Here is a 19,014-nt window from a genome sequence, read left to right as displayed (position 1 = left end):
TTTAAAAAACGCCCAATCTTCACGTCTTCACGTTCTCATGTTTCATCCTGGAATTACAAGAGGCTCGTATTTGTTAACCTAATACAAGAGAACTATTCAGTCAGACAGATATTTGTTGTGAAACCAAGTAGTTACAATTTAGTACTTTAACCTAAATTCCATCACTTTTCAAACCTGAAACACATAGCAACATTAAAATTGGTCAGGTAAATGTTCATTCCCCTGTTTTGAGGGGTGTTTCTACCACATATTGTTTCGGACAAAACACCACAACCCCCCCCCCCCCCCCCCCCCCCCCCCCCCCGGACCTCAGGTCACAGGTATCTGCCAAAATTAGATCCGCGGACAAATTTAGTTGAGTACGCCTGATCTAAGTGAACTTTTAAAACCCCACACACACACACACACACACACACACACACACACACACACACAAATTACATTAAAACAACAAAAGTAGCAGCCACATATAGGAAGAGTAATATTTAATGAAAACACATTTAACAGTAAGAAAGAATTAATTCACAAACACATAATAAAACACAAAATGTAAGAATTTAAAAGTCGCTGTTGTCCACATAGGTTCAAGACGTCTCAAAATCTTCAGCTGGACAGAGTGACAGGACAAAAGATTCCAGGTCACCAACTGAAGCCTGCAGGTAAGATGTCAGATAAAGAGTCAGAATTATGAGTGAAAACTTTTCATACAGCAAGGAAAGACAGTGGCCTTCCACAGAGCTCATCCAGCTTGTATATACATATATATATATATATACACACACACATACCATAGATATCATATTTCTGTTATCATTCACCAAGACAAATTTCTTGTGACATACTTTGCAAAATAAAGTGATTTTGATTCACAAAAGAAATACTAGGCAGTGATGTCATTTCCAAAGAAATACTACAGTATTGCATGAGGTGTTTACTGATGAGCACTGACTGTGTAGAATTTCACATCATGAGTATAACATTTTAGTCAAAGTCATTATGCAAATTGCAAGGACTAATTTCAAGCACTGACTGAGCAGAATTTTGTGTTATGAGGATAACATTTCACACAAAGTCTTTAAGCAAATTCCAATGTCTAGTTTATCAATGTCACATGCGTCTAGCCCTTTCATACATGAATTATTTAAAAATAGGTGGAATTTATTTAGGAGAGCTTTTTATTGCCTCTAAGCAAGACTTGAATCATGACCAACTGATTAAAAAAAAATATCTATTATCTGTCAACAGTTAATAGGTTATCAGTTACCCCCCCCCCCCCCCCCCCCCATGTATACACACATTCGTGTACATACACTCATGCACACACAGGCACAAACAAGCAAACATACATATGTGCACACGCACATCTCTGTGCATACTTGGGAAGAATCCGCACGACCACAAACACATACACAAACACACATGTATAGGTGTTAACATACTATAGCCTTCCTACTACGATATACTATATATTCAATGATCATTTAGATAATAAATATATCATAATATTGGTGGTCATGATCATGTCCATCACCGTTTGCCATTTTGGGTTTATGAGCAATGGAGGAGACGTGAAAGAGATGAAAGCAGCTTTATCAGTGTGGTTGGAGCTCATTAAAGACTCCACCCCCCCAAGTCACCCTCACCTTCCACTCGTCCACCGCTGCAGCGATGCGCTCCTCCGTGCGAGCGATGGCCTCTCGGCCGGCCTGCACCCTCTGCGCCAGGGCCGCGTTTTCCTTCTGCAGTTTCTTCAGCTCTCTGCGCACATACTCCTCCTGGCCCTGATGGTAGGGAATCATCACGCTGCACACGTCCTGCTCGGGAACGCCGCTCGGCCGCCTGCAGCGCAGACAGCTCGTGGTTGGCCGACAGTGCCGGTGTCTGGGCGTGTTCCACAAGCGCTTACGTGGGGTTTCAAACAACTCTCACGCAATATAGTGCAAACTGATACGACCCAGTCAGGCGGGAACGTACATTTGTGTGTGTGATGAGGTTTGGGAATAGGAGTTTACGAGGAGCTAACTGGGGGTGGGAAGGTGGTGGGTGTGAAACTCGGCTCTCACCATGCAGCTTCGGGTGTGTCTTTTGCCAATTCCTCCAGTTTGTCCAATTCCTCTAGTTTCACCTGCAGGTCCCCCTCCTCTATCACTTTGTTTATGTCTTCCTGCGCGCGCGCGCACACACACACACACACACACACACACACACACACACACACACACACACGAGCTGGTCACACACTTGTGGACATGGCTCCCCATAAACACTGTAATGATTCCAGGGTTGCCAACTCTCACACAGATGGTAAAGGACAATTCAAATGTCACGTTACTTACCTGTATAGCTTTCTGTAAATCAGTGATGAACTGTTTGTGGATGACCTCAGCAATCTGTGGATTCTGCTTGCACAGTGGATGGAAATAATGGGAAAACCTGCTAAAACTGAAACAATTCCGAGCATTAGAAGCTAGTAAGTTAGTAACTGGTTGGTTAACTAGTCTGATAGTGACACAAACACAGGAGTGTACCTAGTATCTGCCAGCAGGCGCTGGAGGCTTTTCTCCATCACTTTGTTAAATACTTTCAGTCTGTTCCGCCGTGGCTCCGACTCTTTCGACTTAACGGACTCATTTTCGCGGCTAGACGTCTGCGGGGAAATATTATTATTAACGCTTGCAGAACTAGACTCCGTTGAACTGGTTTCTTTGGAGCGACTTTCCTCCACCTCCTCCATTACTGTCAGTGTTTACGTTCACGTATTCCCGCCAAGAGTCGCGGCTCGTCTACGGAAGCTCCAGTAGGACCTGCCGTCTTCTCGAATCGCGTTTGTCTTTACGACCCAACGCAAAGTTTCTAGAAGCGCAAATCCGTCAAGGGGCTCGACAGCTGTCGCCGCGCTATTTCTGACCAACCCTCCGTCCGTCTCCTTCTCTCTCACGCGTGGTTTCCCCATTCCCGTGACATTTCTGCGCAAGAACTAATCATGGGCTTAATCACAGGATTATTTACATTTTTCTATCACCTCCCACAAATATATAAGTGGCTCTTGCGACCATACTACACTATATCGTTTCTTCTTTCGGTCGCGTTCCTAGCGGTTCGGAAATGCCCGGGTTTGTGTGAGCAGCTCCCGTCCCAAAGGGAAGACGGTAACTCCTGCGACTTTGACTGGGTTCGTCGTTTCATAGCGCTCAGTTGCACCTCTTGCTTCTATATACGTTGTCATAGCCTTTGCAAATCTATTTAGTCTTGCTTTTTAAATTGTTTTTTAGACAGTTCAATCTTCACTTCACGAGTTTATCATTATGCTATTATTTAGTAATTATTTAGGCCATGCATTTGACTCATATTCACATAATGAACTGTTTTATAGAGGGAAGTGGAGATCCTCATGTTTCTCAGCGCTATTGTCATGATGAAGAACCGTAGATCAAGTAAGTATCAGCCAGTATGTCTCATCTCTGTCACACTGGCTGTGAAGTCAGGCGAAGACAGTAACGTCTGTCCAGGCCCGTTGACAGTCTTGCTGGGGCCCGGGACAAGAAAGTTTCATGTGCCCCCCCCCCCCCCCCCCCCCCATCCCGCCATTGAGCTTATTTTGAGTACAGAATTTAATATTAATTAAAGATTTCATATAAAAAATATTACATATTTTTGGTCCCCATAACCAAATTATATTTGATATATTTACTGCCAGACGAAACACACAGGTGAAGAAAAAATAAGGGCTTGGTCTACTTTTAGTTTTGTACACTCTTTTTGGAAAGCTAAACGTGTTCCACTTCACGTATAATTAATATGGGACGTTATCTGAATTTGTTTTCACTTTCATCAGTAACTCTGGAACAACATCTAGGAAACATCTTCCTCTTCAGCAAGGTGGCTAACGTGGTGCTGTTCTTCAGAGTGGACCTGAGACTTGGCCTCCTCTACGTTACGCTGTGTGTTGGTAAATAAGCATAATAAATAAATGTTGGTAAATAATCACACACTACAAATGCTCAATCAATATGCACTGCTCAAAAAAATATAGAGAACACTTAAACAACACAATGTAACTCCAAGTCAACCACACTGTGAAACCAACCTGTTCAGTTAGGAAGCAACAATGATTGTGAATCAATTTCACCTGCGTTTCTCAGACCTTTTCTCTGTTCTCATCCTTTTTAGCTGATGTTTTGGTTACTTTGACATTTTGTCAGTTCTCTCACCATAGATGTAGCATGAGGTGGTGCCTACAACCTACAGAACTTGCTCAGGTAGTGCAGCTCATCCAGGATGGCACATCAATGCGATCTGTGGCAAGAAGGATTGCTGTGTCTGTCAGCACAGTGTCCAGAGCATGGAGCAGATACCAGAATACAGGCCAGTACACCAGGAGACGTGGAGGAGGCCGTAGGAGGGCAACAACCCAGCAGCAGGACCACTAACTCCTCCTTTGTGTAAGGAGGAACAGTGCCAGAGCCCTCAAAATGACCTCCAACAGGCCACTAATATAAATTTTCTGCTCAAACTGTCATTAACAGACTCCATGAGGGCCCAACATCCACAAGTGGGGCTTGTGCTTACAACCCAAAACCATACAGGGTGATTGGCATTTGCCAGAAAACACCAAGACTGGCAGATTTGCCATTGGTGCCCTGTGCTCTTCACAGATGAGAGCAGGTTCACAAATCACAATGAACACGTGACAGAGTCTGGAGACATCGTGGAGAAGGTTCTGCAACATCTCCAGCATGACCCACCGGTTTGGCAGTGGGTCAGTCAAGATGTGGAGAATATATAAACCACCCTGTTGGTAGTACTCATCTAATGGCGAACTTAGCTCGATGTGTTTTTTCAAGTTTGATGGCGAGTTCATAAATGATGACAGCGATGTGTTCGGAATGGAGAGGAGGAATACGAATCATTTTTCTTTTCGAGGAATTCAAACAATTGGCCGCACAGACCTCCATGTGCTAGCCAGAGGTACCCTGACTGCCATTACGTACTGGGATGAGATTCTCAGACCCATTATGAGACTATACTGTATGCTGGTGCAGTGGGCCCTGGGTTCCTTCTGATGCATGACTATGCTAGGCCTCATGTGGCTTAAGTGTCAGCAGTTCCTGCATGATGAAGGCATTGATGTTATGAACTGGCCTGCCCGTTCCCCAGACCTGAATCTATTCGAGGACCTCTGGGACATCTTGTCTCATTCCATTCACCAATGCCATGTTGCACCACAGACTGTCTAGGAGTTGACTGATGCTTTAATCCTGGTCTGGGAGATTCCATCAGGAGCATGCCCAGGCGTTGTAGGGAGGTCATACAGGCACGTGGAGGCCACACACACTACTGAGCCTCATTTGAACTTGTTTTGGGGAATTTCCACTCAGGTCGAATCAGCCTATCATTTGATTTTGAGTATGATTCCTCATCCAGACATCCATGGCATAATAATTTGGATTTACATTGATCTTTTTCTGTTATTTTGTTCTCAATAATTCCACTATGTCAAACATTTCCAACTGGAATACTTTATTCATTGAGATCTAGGATGTGTTTTTAGAGTTCCCCTTATTTATTTTTTGAGCTATGTATGTATATATATATATATATATATATATATATATATATATGCACATACAATTTTTCTCCCCTTCTACAGTGTTCCTGATTACATGTAAGCCTCCTACATACATGGGCCCAGAATACATTAAATACTTCAATGACAAAACCATAGAGGTGAGTGTCACATAGCACCTGACTTGGTCCTTTAATCATTTAATTATTGGCATTTTCATGCATATTTCTATGGGATTATAATGCAGAGCAACATAATTCTGCCGTGACAGGAGGAACTGGAGAGGGACAGTCGTGTAACGTGGCTTGTTGAGTTCTATGCCAACTGGTCTTCAGAGTGTCAGTGTTTCGCCTCCGTTTTTGCTGAACTTTCACTCAAGTAAGATACGTGTACAGATATGTCCATGCATATCACATATGTGTAAACACAGAGTTTCTAACTGTTGGTCCTTCTGGCAGGTATAACTGCTGTGGGCTCAAATTTGGAAAAATAGATATTGGACAGTATACAGCTGTTGCAGAGAGGTAAACCATCTTTTGGTGTGGGGGTGACTTAAGCAGCTGTCAGTTTTGACCCAGCCCGCCAACATCTGCCAGTCTACACCTGTGTGCAGGTATAAGGTTAGCTCCTCCCCTCTCTCCAAGCAACTGCCCTCTCTGCTGCTGCTGCAAGATGGGCGAGAGCTGATACGCCGCCCTCTAGTGGACAAAAAGGGAAGGGCAGTGAGCTGGACCTTCACAGAGGTAAGTAGGAAGTACCTCCCTAGTGTGTAAAGAAAACAATTGGCCTTCAAATACCCCTTTGTATGTTTCTGCAGGAAAACATAATTCGGGAGTTCAACCTGAATGAAATATTCGAGAGGTGTAAAAAGCTCACTAAAGGGCGCGGTGAGAAGATCGAGGTTCTGGGGTCCCTCCCACTGGAGCACCATGATGGAGAACAACCAATCGGCCCACAGCAGGAGGAAGGCGAGAGCAAGAAGGACAAATAAATGGCGAGAACTTCCTGTAGTGTAGATTGTTTAAAGACTAAATGGTCACTACTTACCTTAATATCTGTTGAAAGCACATACATTTTGTTGTGCTTTAATACATCAATGCAGGATTCATAGGGTAGCAGTTTGACAATCAGATATGATGAATGTATTTGTAACTCCACTGTAACAGGTATCTCGATTTGTCCATGTTGACTATCTTGTCTTACTTGATGCCTCATCTGCCTTTAAGATTAGCCTCATTCTCAAATAAAGTCTTCATAGAATGTTTTTTAAAGTCACAGACAAGATGTTGGAGTCTAAAGTGTGTCACATGTTTCAGTTAAGGCGTTACATACTTTGAATAAGGAAAACCGTGTGATTTTGGTGTTGCAGTACTATTTATTGTTCTGTTGGTGATGTGTCATCTTGCGTGACCCAATGTCACCGGCATTAAAGGAATATAGAAGGGTAGAAAAACTCCACCCATAGAACTCAATACATCCATCTGTCCTCTCTGTGCTCCACATCGTGTCCTGTTAACAGGCGTGCAGGTAGAGCTCTTCATAACCCAACATACAGTTAAAAAGGCTTCATAAGGCCATGTTGGAAATGACAAAACATCATTAATAAAAATACTTTCGTATGACGCAGCATAAGCTCTTTATATCGTACATAAACCAGTCACTGGTACTCGCATCTCAAATCTAAGCATGGACGCCCCCCCCCCCACACACACACACGGTCAGTCCCTAAGCAGAGTTTCAACAGGGTAAAAGTTGGAATTTTCTCCTGTAAAATCTTTATAGACATCAAAAATTATGCCAATCTGTTCCCACTTCCTTTCCTCTTCTCTCTCTCTCTCACACACACACACACACACTATCCATCTTTCTTTTTACACACTCACTCACTCTAAACTGACCTTTCAGACACTAATGACCACCTAGCTGCATACTTGTACTCTGGCTCTTGACAGTAACCACTGCCCATAAAAAAACTACAAACGAAATAAAATCAATTGACCAAGTTGCCCATCTGTCTCTCTGATGTCCTGCAAGTCCAGCGTGTTCCACCGTGGGGCCAGCACACTCGGGCCAGCACACTCTGGCCAGCTCTCAGTCTCCTGGGACTGGCAGCCCAGGCCGTGTGGGCGGGATCATAGCTCGTTTGGTGAACAGACAGGAAGCAAAAGACACATCCGTCCATCTTGCACAATAGATCTTCAGCACCGAGATACTCCCACCATAAACACTGTGCTCTGAATGATTCATAGGTTACACTTCACTCCCGTCTGCCCAGTACACCGATAGCCAAATCACAGTCCAGACTTGTATCTTTGGCTAAGAATCCAAGCTCAGGCTCTTACCAGGCTGATGCAGCCGTCAATTATATCCAACAAAGAGCTTCACCCCCAAAGCGATCAGACCTCAAATGCCTACTTGCTACTGTAATTGGCTTGCCTTCCTATCAAACAATAGTTCTTATAGTATATGAGATACTGTATCTGTACCTGTATAAAATAATATTTAGAAGTAAAGTAAAAAAAAAAAAAAGATTAAAAGAGAAGTCTGGAAGTGGAGGCTTTGGGTTTCACAAAGTAACAGTCATTCAACACTTGAGGTTTTCTTGTGATGGGTCTGTGATTTCCATTACAGTCTATGAGCCATCAGGCGTCTACGTGCAACTTCATAATATCCCATCCACTGAGGTTGGAACTACAGCCAATAATGAACAAAACCAGCCTCCACTGGTCCCAGATTTGAAACGGATAATACATCAATGACAGTTTAAATACTTAAAAGAATTTGTGAAGATTCATGTACCATATGGAGATTAAGAAACCAAGGCGTGTAGACCTCTTCTTCAGCCATACACTTTCTTCCTCTCAAACCAGTTAAAGTTTCTTGTGAGTTTTCCCATAAAGCCTTTGTACTTTTCTTTGTGTATTTCGCCATATCTGCTTGAACTGCTCTGTCCTCCAGGACGGGACACCGAGGTCTGCAGAGTGAAATCCGTGGATCAGGTACCAGCCGCTCATACGGAAATCTCGTACGTCGTTCCTCCGACGCCGCTCACTTTCTTCACCCCTCCCCCAGGTTTTTGTGCATGGCTGCTGGGATTGGCCAGGCTTTGCCTAGTGGTGGAGCTGATTGGTTCAAGGGAAAAGTAACAGGCACATAAACGATCTCAGAATGAACGATCAGAATGCCCAATAAAGTGCAAGAATCCTTCAAGTAAACAGTGAGGTAAGACTGTGAGACACAAATATTGATACTTTTATATGAAATGATCTATGGTAAGAGATTAGCATAAAAATCTTGTTATTGCAATGTAGCTTAAACATTGTGTTCCCCTTAACTATCAATGAGGTGCGTTCTTTAAAGTTTTCTTGCTCATCAAATTCAAATAGTATAATTATCTGTACAAACAGGCCTGTTATCTGCCTCATGAGCGTTCAGAGTATCTGCAGTATAATGACATCACTGTTGTGATGGTGTAATAATGTCATGCCACATCACCCACCCCTACAGTGAGCTAGAGAGCAACACATGCATTTATTATTTAAAAAATAAAAATAAACACACACACACACTCCACAGATCTACACCCACTTAGTGAGACACAAACACGAGAAGAGAAGACGAACCTCAGCACAGAGAGAGAGTCATCCTTAGAGGCGACCAGGTGGAGGCGCAGGAGGAGAGGGAGAGGAGGAGCGAAGAGGAGAGAAGAGGAGGAGCGACCCGGAAAACCAACCCAGAACATGAGCAACGACAAGACGCAGTCAGACAAAAGGAGAGGCGGCAGCAGCAGAAATGGCGTGTTAGGAACTAAACTCGAAATGTAACAGCACACCAAACTTTAGCGAGTACGCTTAACTTTACCATCGTTCAGGAGACACGACGTGGGTGTTAAGGACAGAAAACGCGGCGAGCTGAGGTCATTACTCACTTTGGCATGGAAGTCCCGCCCCCTGTTTTAGTTGGGTGTGGCTGTATCCCGCCTCCACTTGTGTAGGACAGTGATTTGCCCATGGAATTGTTGCCAGGGGCGGGACCGGAAGGTGGGGAGCCCAATGAGCGGGCGCGTGGCGACAGGGGAGGAGCTCGGGAAGGGGGCGGGCTTGTGGGGTGCAGAAAAGGTCTGTTGGGGGAGGGTCGTAGGGGGGCAGGGCAGGCCTGGAGAGAGCCCTCCCTCTGCTGAGCAGACAGGAAAGGGGAGGAGTAACCCATTAGGGGCGGCCCCAATGGGGTGGTGCCGAGTGAGCATGGGGGGTGTGGCCTGGGTGGAGACAGCTCGGGAGCAGCAGATTCAAACTCTGGACTCTCTGAGGGCGTTAGCAGGCTGTCATAGGACAAGCTGCCATTTCGTGTCTGATTGGCCAGGCTCTTATAACTGGTAGAGGTTGTTCCCTCTGAGAGGAGGGGCCCCAGTGCATTGTGGGCTGTGTGTGCGGAGCGGATGCTAGAAGAGCAGGAGACTGCTGCTGATTGGAGGAGAGTGTCAGTGAAAGAAGGATAAGACCGCCCACCCATTGTAGAGGCCCCAACCAGCCCGCCCGAGCCTGCTTTGCCCCCCTCTCCTCCACCGCCCACTCGCCATCCTACACCCCCCCGGCCCGACAGACTGGGGTCTGATCGGTAGCTGGGATGCCCAGTAGAGAGAGGGATGGAGGGGGACTCCACCATAGTTTCCCCCTGAGTCATCTGAGAGAGAGAGAGAGAGAGAGAGAGAGAGAGAGAGAGAGAGAGAGAGAGAGAGAGAGAGAGAGAGAGAGAGAGAGAGAGAGAGAGAGAGAGAGATGGAATACCACAAATTCCAAAAAGCAGTAGTAACACCAGGGAGATTAAGGATGATGTGAAACATTCTTCAACTCTTGTGCCATCAAACACAAATTGTTTCATACATGACCTCTCACACACACCAATTCAAACGGTTCCTGTTTCACATCATGTTAATCAAAAGAGCAGGAAGGGTGGGGTGGGGGGTGGGGGTTTGGGGCTGGTCTCTACACAACACCCACAACCAAACACTGATAGGAATGAGCACAGCATGAGGCAGAATGACCACAGAGCAAAATCCACACACACACACACACACACACACACACACACACACACATGCACACGCACATGCACACGCACATGCACACGCACGAACACGCACGCACACGCACGCACGTAGGAACTTTACTAAATATTCAACTGCCTTAAAAAGTCGTCAGGTTCCTTTGGCATATAAAGAAAACTGATATTTTGTGCCATGTCATTTAGTTTGAACTTGAAAAATGAAGTTTAAGATGTTGGTTTAATATACAAAAATATTTTTACCAAGGATTAGTAAGTGAAAAATGCTGGTGGCATTAGTATTTAAACTGGTGCTGTGGAAGTCCCAGGTTAACACACCTGAAGGGTACTGCCCAAGCAATAACACAGTTGGTTCACACGTGGCCTCTTCTTGAGGATCATAAAACTCACATTCCCCTGACTACGAAGAACTTAATTCACAGACAAGGCCGTCCTTAAAAAATTCAGTCCGAGCAAGGACTTTAGAATTCAATACACGAGACCGGATGAAGGTGCACCGTCCTTTGATGACATGCGCCTGAAACTCCAATGCTATACTCAACAACAGAATTATAATCCCAATCCCAGCAGTGAAGTATAGGGGTCATAGTTGTGAGGGTGCTTCTCCCCAGCAGGAGCTGGGCATCTTGTTCAAACCGAAGAATGGACAGATGGTCCAAAATACAGGGAGATTCTGCAAGGCAACCTGCTCTGGTCCGTTAAAAAAGCTCGGGAGAAAGTTCACTTGCTCCGAACCAGAAGGCTAAAGCAACACAAGAGTGGTTAAAGTCCAGATCTTAATACAACCAAGAATCCAACCAACCGGGATCAAATCTGTTAGGAAGAATGAGCGAAAATCACGCTCAATACCCCCAGCGAGCTTAAAGTAGATGCAGCAGCAAAAGTTGGTTCCAAAGGGACTTGATTGAATATGTTTTTGAATATTTAGATTGAATATTTAGGCAAGCTACCTAAAATTTTTTATTTATTATTAAATATGAATATATTTTTTAAAGATCTAATAACAAATAATGAGTTTTAACTTGGCAAATGTATTTGCAAATGAAATGTATTGCAACAGGTAAAAAGCACAATTATTTGATATAAAAAGACTGTCTGGAACAATGTGTGCAATTATCATTTGTTATCCAGGCAAATCTACAAATCTGATTACTTTTAAGGGGGTTGAATAGTTTTGCAAGGCACAGGATGTGTGTATTATAAATATATGTTAATTCAAAGAACACATATCATTAACAGAGTTGTTCATCTGGTTGTGTGCTGTATTTGTGTCAGGATACTTCCTCACCTTTGTGGAATGTGTTAAGGCCGTATGGTTTTTTCCCGGACTGCTATAGGCTTGCCGATATTTATATAACGAAGGTGTGGGTGGTGCTTCAGTCAGCAGGCTGCTCTCTGATTGGGGGAAAATTTAAAGGATCAACACAGGATATCAAGTGAAAGTGCAACACTCACAAGTTTTGGGTTTATATATGTGTGTGTGTGTGTGTGTGTGTGTGTGAGTACACAATCACCTTCATTGTGTGTGTGAGGCAGCCCTTGGTATCTGTGCTCTGGTTTAGGTGGTGGAGGAGGATCAGCGTCTGTAGACTGGCTCTCCACGCCTTCTAAACTGCTCTTAGACTGAAACACACACACACACACACACACACACACACACACACACACACACACACACACACACACACACACACACACACCTCCACCATTATACATACAGAAATCAAAATGCTAATAAAGTCCCCAGTATAACTCCATTCACATGTTTATACACTGAATGGCCACTTTAAAAGCAACACTATCTAGTACCACACTGGATCCCCTTTGGCCTTCAGAACTATAATGATTTATTGTGGCAGTTTACATTAGGTGTTGAAATCCTACTTGTCCTATACAGACAAGCTTCTCGTAGCTACTGAAGGGTAGATTGAAGATCTCTGAACAGCCTGTTCCACACTGTCCAAGAGATGCTCTATAGGGTTAAACTCTGAGGACTGTGAACAGGGAAGGGACCAGTCCATGACTATACGACTCTTGTAGCATGGTGCCTAGTCCAACTGAAAGTGTCTTTCTGCCTTGGTTAGCTGCCATGAGGAGATGAACTTGGTCAGCCACAACGCTTAACCTTATGGTGCAAACGTCCCAGCACAGGTGACGGGGGGTCCCAGGGAGGGACAACAAGTCCAAACACATTTATTTCCACCTCCATTAGTCTGAACTGCTCTCACCTGTCCGTGCTCATGAATTCATGCTGCTTGTACCAAATTCTGACCCTACCACCAGAATAGTGCTACATAAATCAGGACTCATCTGACCAGGTGATGTTTTTCCACTGCTTAGTGGGGGGGGGGGGGGGGGGGGGGGGGGGGGGGGAATAATTTTCACGCTCTGTTAGTTCCGACGTGTTGTCTGGGGTACCAGCGTTGCATTTGGCTGCAGTTAGCTTGACTGCCCATCACCTGTTCATCAGAATGGTTCCTGATACCCTCTGACCCCTTTTGAGTTGCTTATGTCCACAAAGCATGGCAAAAGAAAAACCCATAAGTTGGGCGGCTTTTGAAATACTGGCCCCAGCTAGTCTGGCACAAATGACCATGCCTCATGTACCAGGACTGCTCAATGTTCCCATACGAATGTGGATTTACAAACACAGATCCATTAGTGAATAAAGTGGCTATTATTTAAATATTATATATATATATATATATTATATATATATATATATATAATCTGCATTACGAATGCATCTGTCCTCCGCAACTGCACGCATGTGCACACTGATCCATTTCTGAATGAGTCACCTGCATCACTGTCAGTCGGCTGTATTATTCACATTCAGGCAGGACGTCTTCTCGCTGTAACTGCACCACTTTGCAGGAAGAGACGCTACCTTATTTCTAATGAATCACCATCAACTGTCTAGACTATCTGGTCCCCCTTTTCTCAGCTATCCATTACACCCCCACGTAGAACCGTATGAAGAGTCAGAGAAAGATGCGGTGTGTCCTCGTAAGACGTCCTCCGCTGGTCAATAATGATTCTACATGTTTCCGGCATTTTCTGCAAAGCGGCGACCACCTGCGATCTGACAGATCCCAGTAACGGACTAGTAACAGCTCATGAATGTGTTGTGTTTTGCTTGGCAATTGTTCTCATTGTTCTCATCCAACTTGTGTGTTCACACAGCACCAAACAAAAATCAGATCTTTTGTCACATTAAGACTAAAAATCAAATTTGAGCCACGTCACCCTGGTGGGAATGTAGCTTAAGACAGAGGCATTGTGGATTTGTTAGCCTGACGACGTAACAAACGAGTAAAACAAATGTGTGTGGTAGTGAACACGTGTGTGAATGCGTGTACCTGGATTCCATTGTCCAGGACTTTAGCAGCAAGCTGCGTTTCTGAGAGTGGGGGCCGTACAAATGGAGGCTGCACCTGAAGGTTCTGAGCGTGTCGTAACCGTCCCATGTATCTACACACACACACACACACACTCCTCTATGTGAGGATCATAAAGAGCTCCCTACAGTCTACCCAGTGACTACAATATGAATTTGGTGTTAAATAAGCCATAGTTTAGACCTGGGCGCTTGGGAGCTGCAAAGCACATGAGACACATTTCTGCAGCATCCATGTGTGAAGGGGTTAACTCCGCCTCTGAACTTCCCCGTCACCTGGAGACAAACACAGAAACAGCAGAGAGAGAGAGAGAGAGAAAAATGTACCCAACATCAAATGTCAACAAACTGTAACCCGCGCTTCCACCCTTCTAAACACACACACACACACACACACACACACACACACACACACACACACACACACACACCTGTTCATTGGTAGTCCTCCCCCGGGCCACCAGCACAATGTGGAAGCCAGTCAGGCCTGCTACTGGGATAAAAAAGAGACCCGCTACACACATGACTGCCATACTGAGGTTAGCGTTTAAGGACAGAGTCATACAATACTGTTCCTGATGGTTTTATGTAGTGTACATCTACTGTTTCATGGGAGATCTGAATCAGAGGAGCATTACCGAAACAATGTTAATTAGTAACGTTAAGGTAAGTATGCTGATGTAGAGTCGAATATGTAGCCAGTAATGCTGTACTTGAGAGCACGGACTCACATGTTTGGAAGCTTAGCAGTGAGAAAATGGGACAAAGAGCTTTCAGGTGGATTTGAGGGGGCACAAGCTGACTGAACGGGACGGGCACAGAACCACAGCCTGAAGTTCGCGGGCCCCGTGTCTGTACCGAACCATCTACTGCACACGTTTTAGCAAAGTGCCAGGCAGCCGCCTCGTCTCAACGACCTGCCCCAAAGGATACGTAACTCCGACGCTGACTTCGCCGATCTGCGTAGTGTGATGGAGGATGAAGACCAGACTGGATACAAACACTCCCATTATGTGAGTGGTGAGGGACAAGAGGAAGAGGAAGAAATAGCGGTAGTTCCTCCGGCCGATGCAGTTGTTGACCCACGGGCAGTGATGGTCAAACTCCTGCCCGGCAAGCAGGGGAACAGAAGAGAACGCAGACGTCAAACGCGGAACGCAGCGTGGTGAAGGGAGAAGACGAAGCGAATGGTGTGTGTGTGTGTGTGTGTCTTCATGTACCTCCACACAGTTGTCGCACACGGAGCAGTGGGAGCATCGGGGAGGTCTGTAAAAGCGGCAGGTGGAGCACCACTTCATGCGCACCTGAATCCCCCTCACCTCCACCGTCTTATAGAGCGGAGCGCGAAAATCATCTTCCTTATCCTCATCTTCTTCAGCTATATTAAACACACACAATATAGCCTTTTTCATTAAATAGTTAGCAATATATTAAACTAATGTCTAACAGTTATACACAAATATAATAAAGCAGTGTTTGGAGTGTGTATAATCTTGGATGTTCACAGCACTCTAGAATTTAGTGACTTTACGGTCTCTCAACTTCACTCAATCAAAGCCAGACTGGACCTGAATCAGGTGTGTTAATTTCTTAAATACACAACTGTGTAGTGTTGTGCATCTTTGTGGCTTAAGTGGGAAAGTGCTTCATGCTTTAATAGGGACACACACCGACGCACAGCGATTACCTCTGGGAAAGATTCCAGGGTCCATAAATGTGGCCATGCAAAAGTTGGCCAGCGTGAAGAGGAAGACGACGATACTGCAGAGAGGAATGTAGGGAGAGGAACGCTCAGCTAGCCAGGGACAGCTACAGAGAGAAAGACACGTTCACGTTACTTCTCATGAGAAAGACCCGAGATAAAATGCATTCTACGAGTGTAAAAGTGCGAGTCTCACGTGAAACAGAAGAAGAGTGTGCTGGCCCCAACAAGAAAGGTTGTCGCCGCGGAGACAGGCACATAGCGACTGGGACGGAATGGGCGGGAAGGGGAGGGGTCTCCGAGAGCCCCGCCCATGCTAATACCCACTGGCATTGGAGAATAGTCAGGAAGGTATAAATTAGTGGGAGGGTCAGAGAGAGAGAGAGGGGAACTTCTGTCCTTCAACTCCTGGAGGAAGGTGTCATTGTTAAAGTAGTTGTTATGGTACAGTTATCTCCCGTGTCAAATAGGGGTGGAAAAAGTAAACAAATGTTGTATAAATAGAACTAACTCACACAAAAAAGTGCACATCTTTAAACTCCAACAATTTTGCAAAGAATTTGCCCATCATAGTGCGGTTGCTTATGTATGTGACTATACATATTAAATGATATATATATATAACCAAGTAAAAATATATACAAAAAAAAAAAACATCTACAGATCCATCAAAAAATTATATGGCTACAAGGTTTGGTCAAGAAAGAAAAATTCAAGTGAAAGCCAAGCTTTTTCAGTGCAAATAACCATGAAGCCCCATGTTTCAAGAACAGGGAAAGAGACCAGCCAGAATCAGCAGCAGAGGTGGTACGTGATGGAGGAAGACCAGTTAACTTGTGGTACTCATTCAACCACAAGGTGCAGGTTTCAAAGTACCCGAACTTCGATTGACCATGAGCAAATGAGTGGCACTGGAAGGGTGTGCAAAAATAACAAACCAAACAGAAAACAAAACCAGTGGCAACGATGAAAAGCAACTCTGCCACACTTTCTTCTGGAGTGGTCCCAATGCCCAAAGGGAGAGAGTGCTTGTCTAATAAAAGATCTTAATTACAAAGATGAAGAACAAAATGGCGCTTGTGCGGTCTTCTGGCCTAAATGAGGGCTCATGTTTCAGTCCAACAGTGATCAGAATGTTCAGTGCGCAGAGCAAAAACTTAAACTCATGAATACTGAGGGGGAGCGTTTCAGTGTCTACATGAGTGTGTTTAGGTCCAGCAGAGAGGTCCTTCAGAGGGCTATGGGCACACACACAACTCCCACTCCTGTGCGTGTGTCCACCGTGTTGAGTGTGTGTGTTGCAGCATCCAGGCAAAATATTAACCAAAAACATTTTAGTCCTTTATTGGGACTCATCAGACCCATTGTTGTTTGAAGCAGTCAGATAAGAAACGACCAGGCGCCTTTTGAGATGTCTTCTTTTGCCTCTCTGTGTCCCACCAGCAGGCAAGGAGTTATACCTCGGAGAAGGAGAGAAAATTGCACATTAGAAGACAGTAAGGCATTAACCGATTCAAACAGTAGCCCTGATTTACTTCACCTCTGCATTACGTTATCAAAATCACAAGATCCTATCTATGCGTACATTCGAGTCAGTCCATAATAGCACTGTGTGGTCAAATGTGGGCAGAAACATTCCACAACATGAGAGATTGTTGGACAGCACAACAATGGCAGCAAGACTATGCAATGTGTATACAAAACATGTTGAAACCTGATCATCCCTCTTCTTCCTGGTGTTACCTTTGACTCACCAGGAAAAGGGTGTGCCTATCAAACTCTATATTCTCTCATCTCTGTGAAGGTCTTCTCTCAAACTCCGTAGTACAGTAATAACTGTACCATTCCTCATATTTTGTTCTCACAAGGATCACCCAAAGACGACCTCGAGTCACTCAATAAATAAATAAAAACTCAAACACAGGTTTGTCCTGTCAGTCACTTTCATTCACCTGAGAACCAAACGGTGAATGAAAGTGTCGCTTCTGAGTGGCGACGATACATCAACCTCCACTGTGCAGTAGCGCAGCGACTGACACATTGCGACAGGAAAATGTCACATATTTTTTGGTGTAGTGTAGCTAAACATACAGCTAATTGTACAAGAACATATTGTGTTTAAAAAAAACTAAAGAAACCGAAAGAGAAACGTGTCGGTTTGAGACCCAGACATGTAGGAATGTCATAATCCGAGGAGCTAGTTGGGCTAGCGACGTTAGATTAAGTACTTAAGTTCAATTCACAGATTAACTCGCTAACCACCGACCAAAACCAACTTAAGACTGTTAGCTAGTTAGCTATATTACTCAAAAGATTTCCCATTACACCAGTGTTCAATTACAATCATCCAAATCCCTCAAAAATAACCGACTCCTTTAACTCACCCTCACGGAGTCTCTCTCAACTTCACCAAACTCCAGAGATTAGCCGTGCTAGCTGCACTTACCCCTGCCAGCTAGCCGGTTAGACCTCGTCAAACGCTGACATTCAGACGGCTTCACCTTCAGAAAAGTTTGTTAGTTTAAAAAATAAAACTGTCTTACCAAACAAAAGTCACCTGGTTTGCTCCGGCTGGCACCATCCAACACTTCCTAACGGCCAGTTAGCCAGCTAGGTGGGCAGCCTCGCCGGGTCGAGCGATGTGGTTCTCGGACGGTTCGTTGGTTTGCTGAGAGAAACCGAGTGAAGAGAGTTTACGATGAACTCGAGGACATCACCGTCCAGCTGCTTGATCAGATGTGTGTGTGTGAGTAGCTCGGTGATGATCCAGGTAGGCCAGCCCGACACTTCAGGTCGTTGCGAGAGGCGAAGACACACGGACCTTCATCTCATCTCGTACTGCTCATTCACGAAAGCCAAAAAATAAAAAAATATCCCTAAAGACGTGGATGTCCAACCTGACACAACATATAGAAAAATATCTGAGGTAGCTTAGGAGCTAGCGAGCCAGTAGTAGCCATACCAAAATAAGAGAGACGTCCGCTAATTTGTGCCGCAGCCTGTCACCTTTATTCACACACGCACGTTGATCTCTCAGCGCTGCTGTTATGGGCACTAAAGCTTTTCCTCACGTAGATTATTAGTGTGTGTCCGAAGAAATTAGTTTAAAAAAAGAGAGAGAGTCCAGTCAAACCATGGTGAGACTTCCAAAGTTCTCCACTATGGACCAACCATAACTTGATTCCCGTTCCGTTGGTGATACCTCAATTGGACCGGGATTATAATTTACCCAACACTTATGTATAAAAGAGCAGGTACATTACTAGGAGTGTTTATAAGCTT

General features: G+C 44.7%; 3 protein-coding genes across 6 annotated transcripts; 1 reads left to right on the top strand and 2 right to left on the bottom strand.

Moving 5' to 3' along the window:
- Positions 1-457: 457 nt before the first annotated feature.
- pmf1 (polyamine modulated factor 1) lies at positions 458-2,849 on the bottom strand. Its single transcript, XM_077022431.1, has 5 exons — positions 2,529-2,849; positions 2,337-2,442; positions 2,064-2,164; positions 1,644-1,839; positions 458-653 (listed from the first exon to the last, which is right to left on the bottom strand). The coding sequence occupies exons 1-5, from the start codon at positions 2,732-2,734 to the stop codon at positions 585-587; spliced, it is 678 nt and encodes a 225-aa protein (XP_076878546.1). The 5' UTR covers positions 2,735-2,849; the 3' UTR covers positions 458-584.
- tmx2a (thioredoxin-related transmembrane protein 2a) lies at positions 2,850-7,188 on the top strand. Its single transcript, XM_077022422.1, has 8 exons — positions 2,850-3,172; positions 3,374-3,434; positions 3,836-3,949; positions 5,651-5,727; positions 5,838-5,944; positions 6,025-6,090; positions 6,180-6,309; positions 6,384-7,188. Exons 1-8 carry the CDS (start codon positions 2,984-2,986, stop codon positions 6,555-6,557), a joined length of 918 nt encoding a protein of 305 aa, XP_076878537.1. The 5' UTR covers positions 2,850-2,983; the 3' UTR covers positions 6,558-7,188.
- Positions 6,911-18,921, bottom strand: zdhhc5b (zDHHC palmitoyltransferase 5b). Of its 4 annotated transcripts, XM_077022397.1 has the most exons (13): positions 18,276-18,921; positions 15,929-17,192; positions 15,718-15,839; positions 15,251-15,408; positions 14,964-15,136; positions 14,462-14,564; positions 14,215-14,306; positions 13,993-14,104; positions 12,145-12,253; positions 11,919-12,025; positions 9,495-10,249; positions 9,190-9,212; positions 6,911-8,688 (listed from the first exon to the last, which is right to left on the bottom strand). In XM_077022397.1, exons 2-12 carry the CDS (start codon positions 16,063-16,065, stop codon positions 9,191-9,193), a joined length of 1,890 nt encoding a protein of 629 aa, XP_076878512.1. In that variant the 5' UTR covers positions 16,066-17,192; positions 18,276-18,921; the 3' UTR covers positions 6,911-8,688; position 9,190. The 4 variants fall into 4 exon arrangements, with proteins under 4 accessions (XP_076878512.1, XP_076878510.1, XP_076878511.1 ...); XM_077022395.1 differs by lacking the exon at positions 9,190-9,212; XM_077022396.1 differs by lacking the exon at positions 9,190-9,212 and having other exon boundaries at positions 18,290-18,921.
- Positions 18,922-19,014: the final 93 nt, after the last annotated feature.

The sequence above is a fragment of the Brachyhypopomus gauderio genome, chromosome 11, assembly GCF_052324685.1.
Source record: "Brachyhypopomus gauderio isolate BG-103 chromosome 11, BGAUD_0.2, whole genome shotgun sequence".
In the NCBI taxonomy this organism is placed as follows: Eukaryota; Metazoa; Chordata; class Actinopteri; order Gymnotiformes; family Hypopomidae; genus Brachyhypopomus; species Brachyhypopomus gauderio.
The sequence above is the reverse complement of the archived record's forward strand: the minus strand, read 5'-3'. Positions and strand labels throughout refer to the sequence as shown.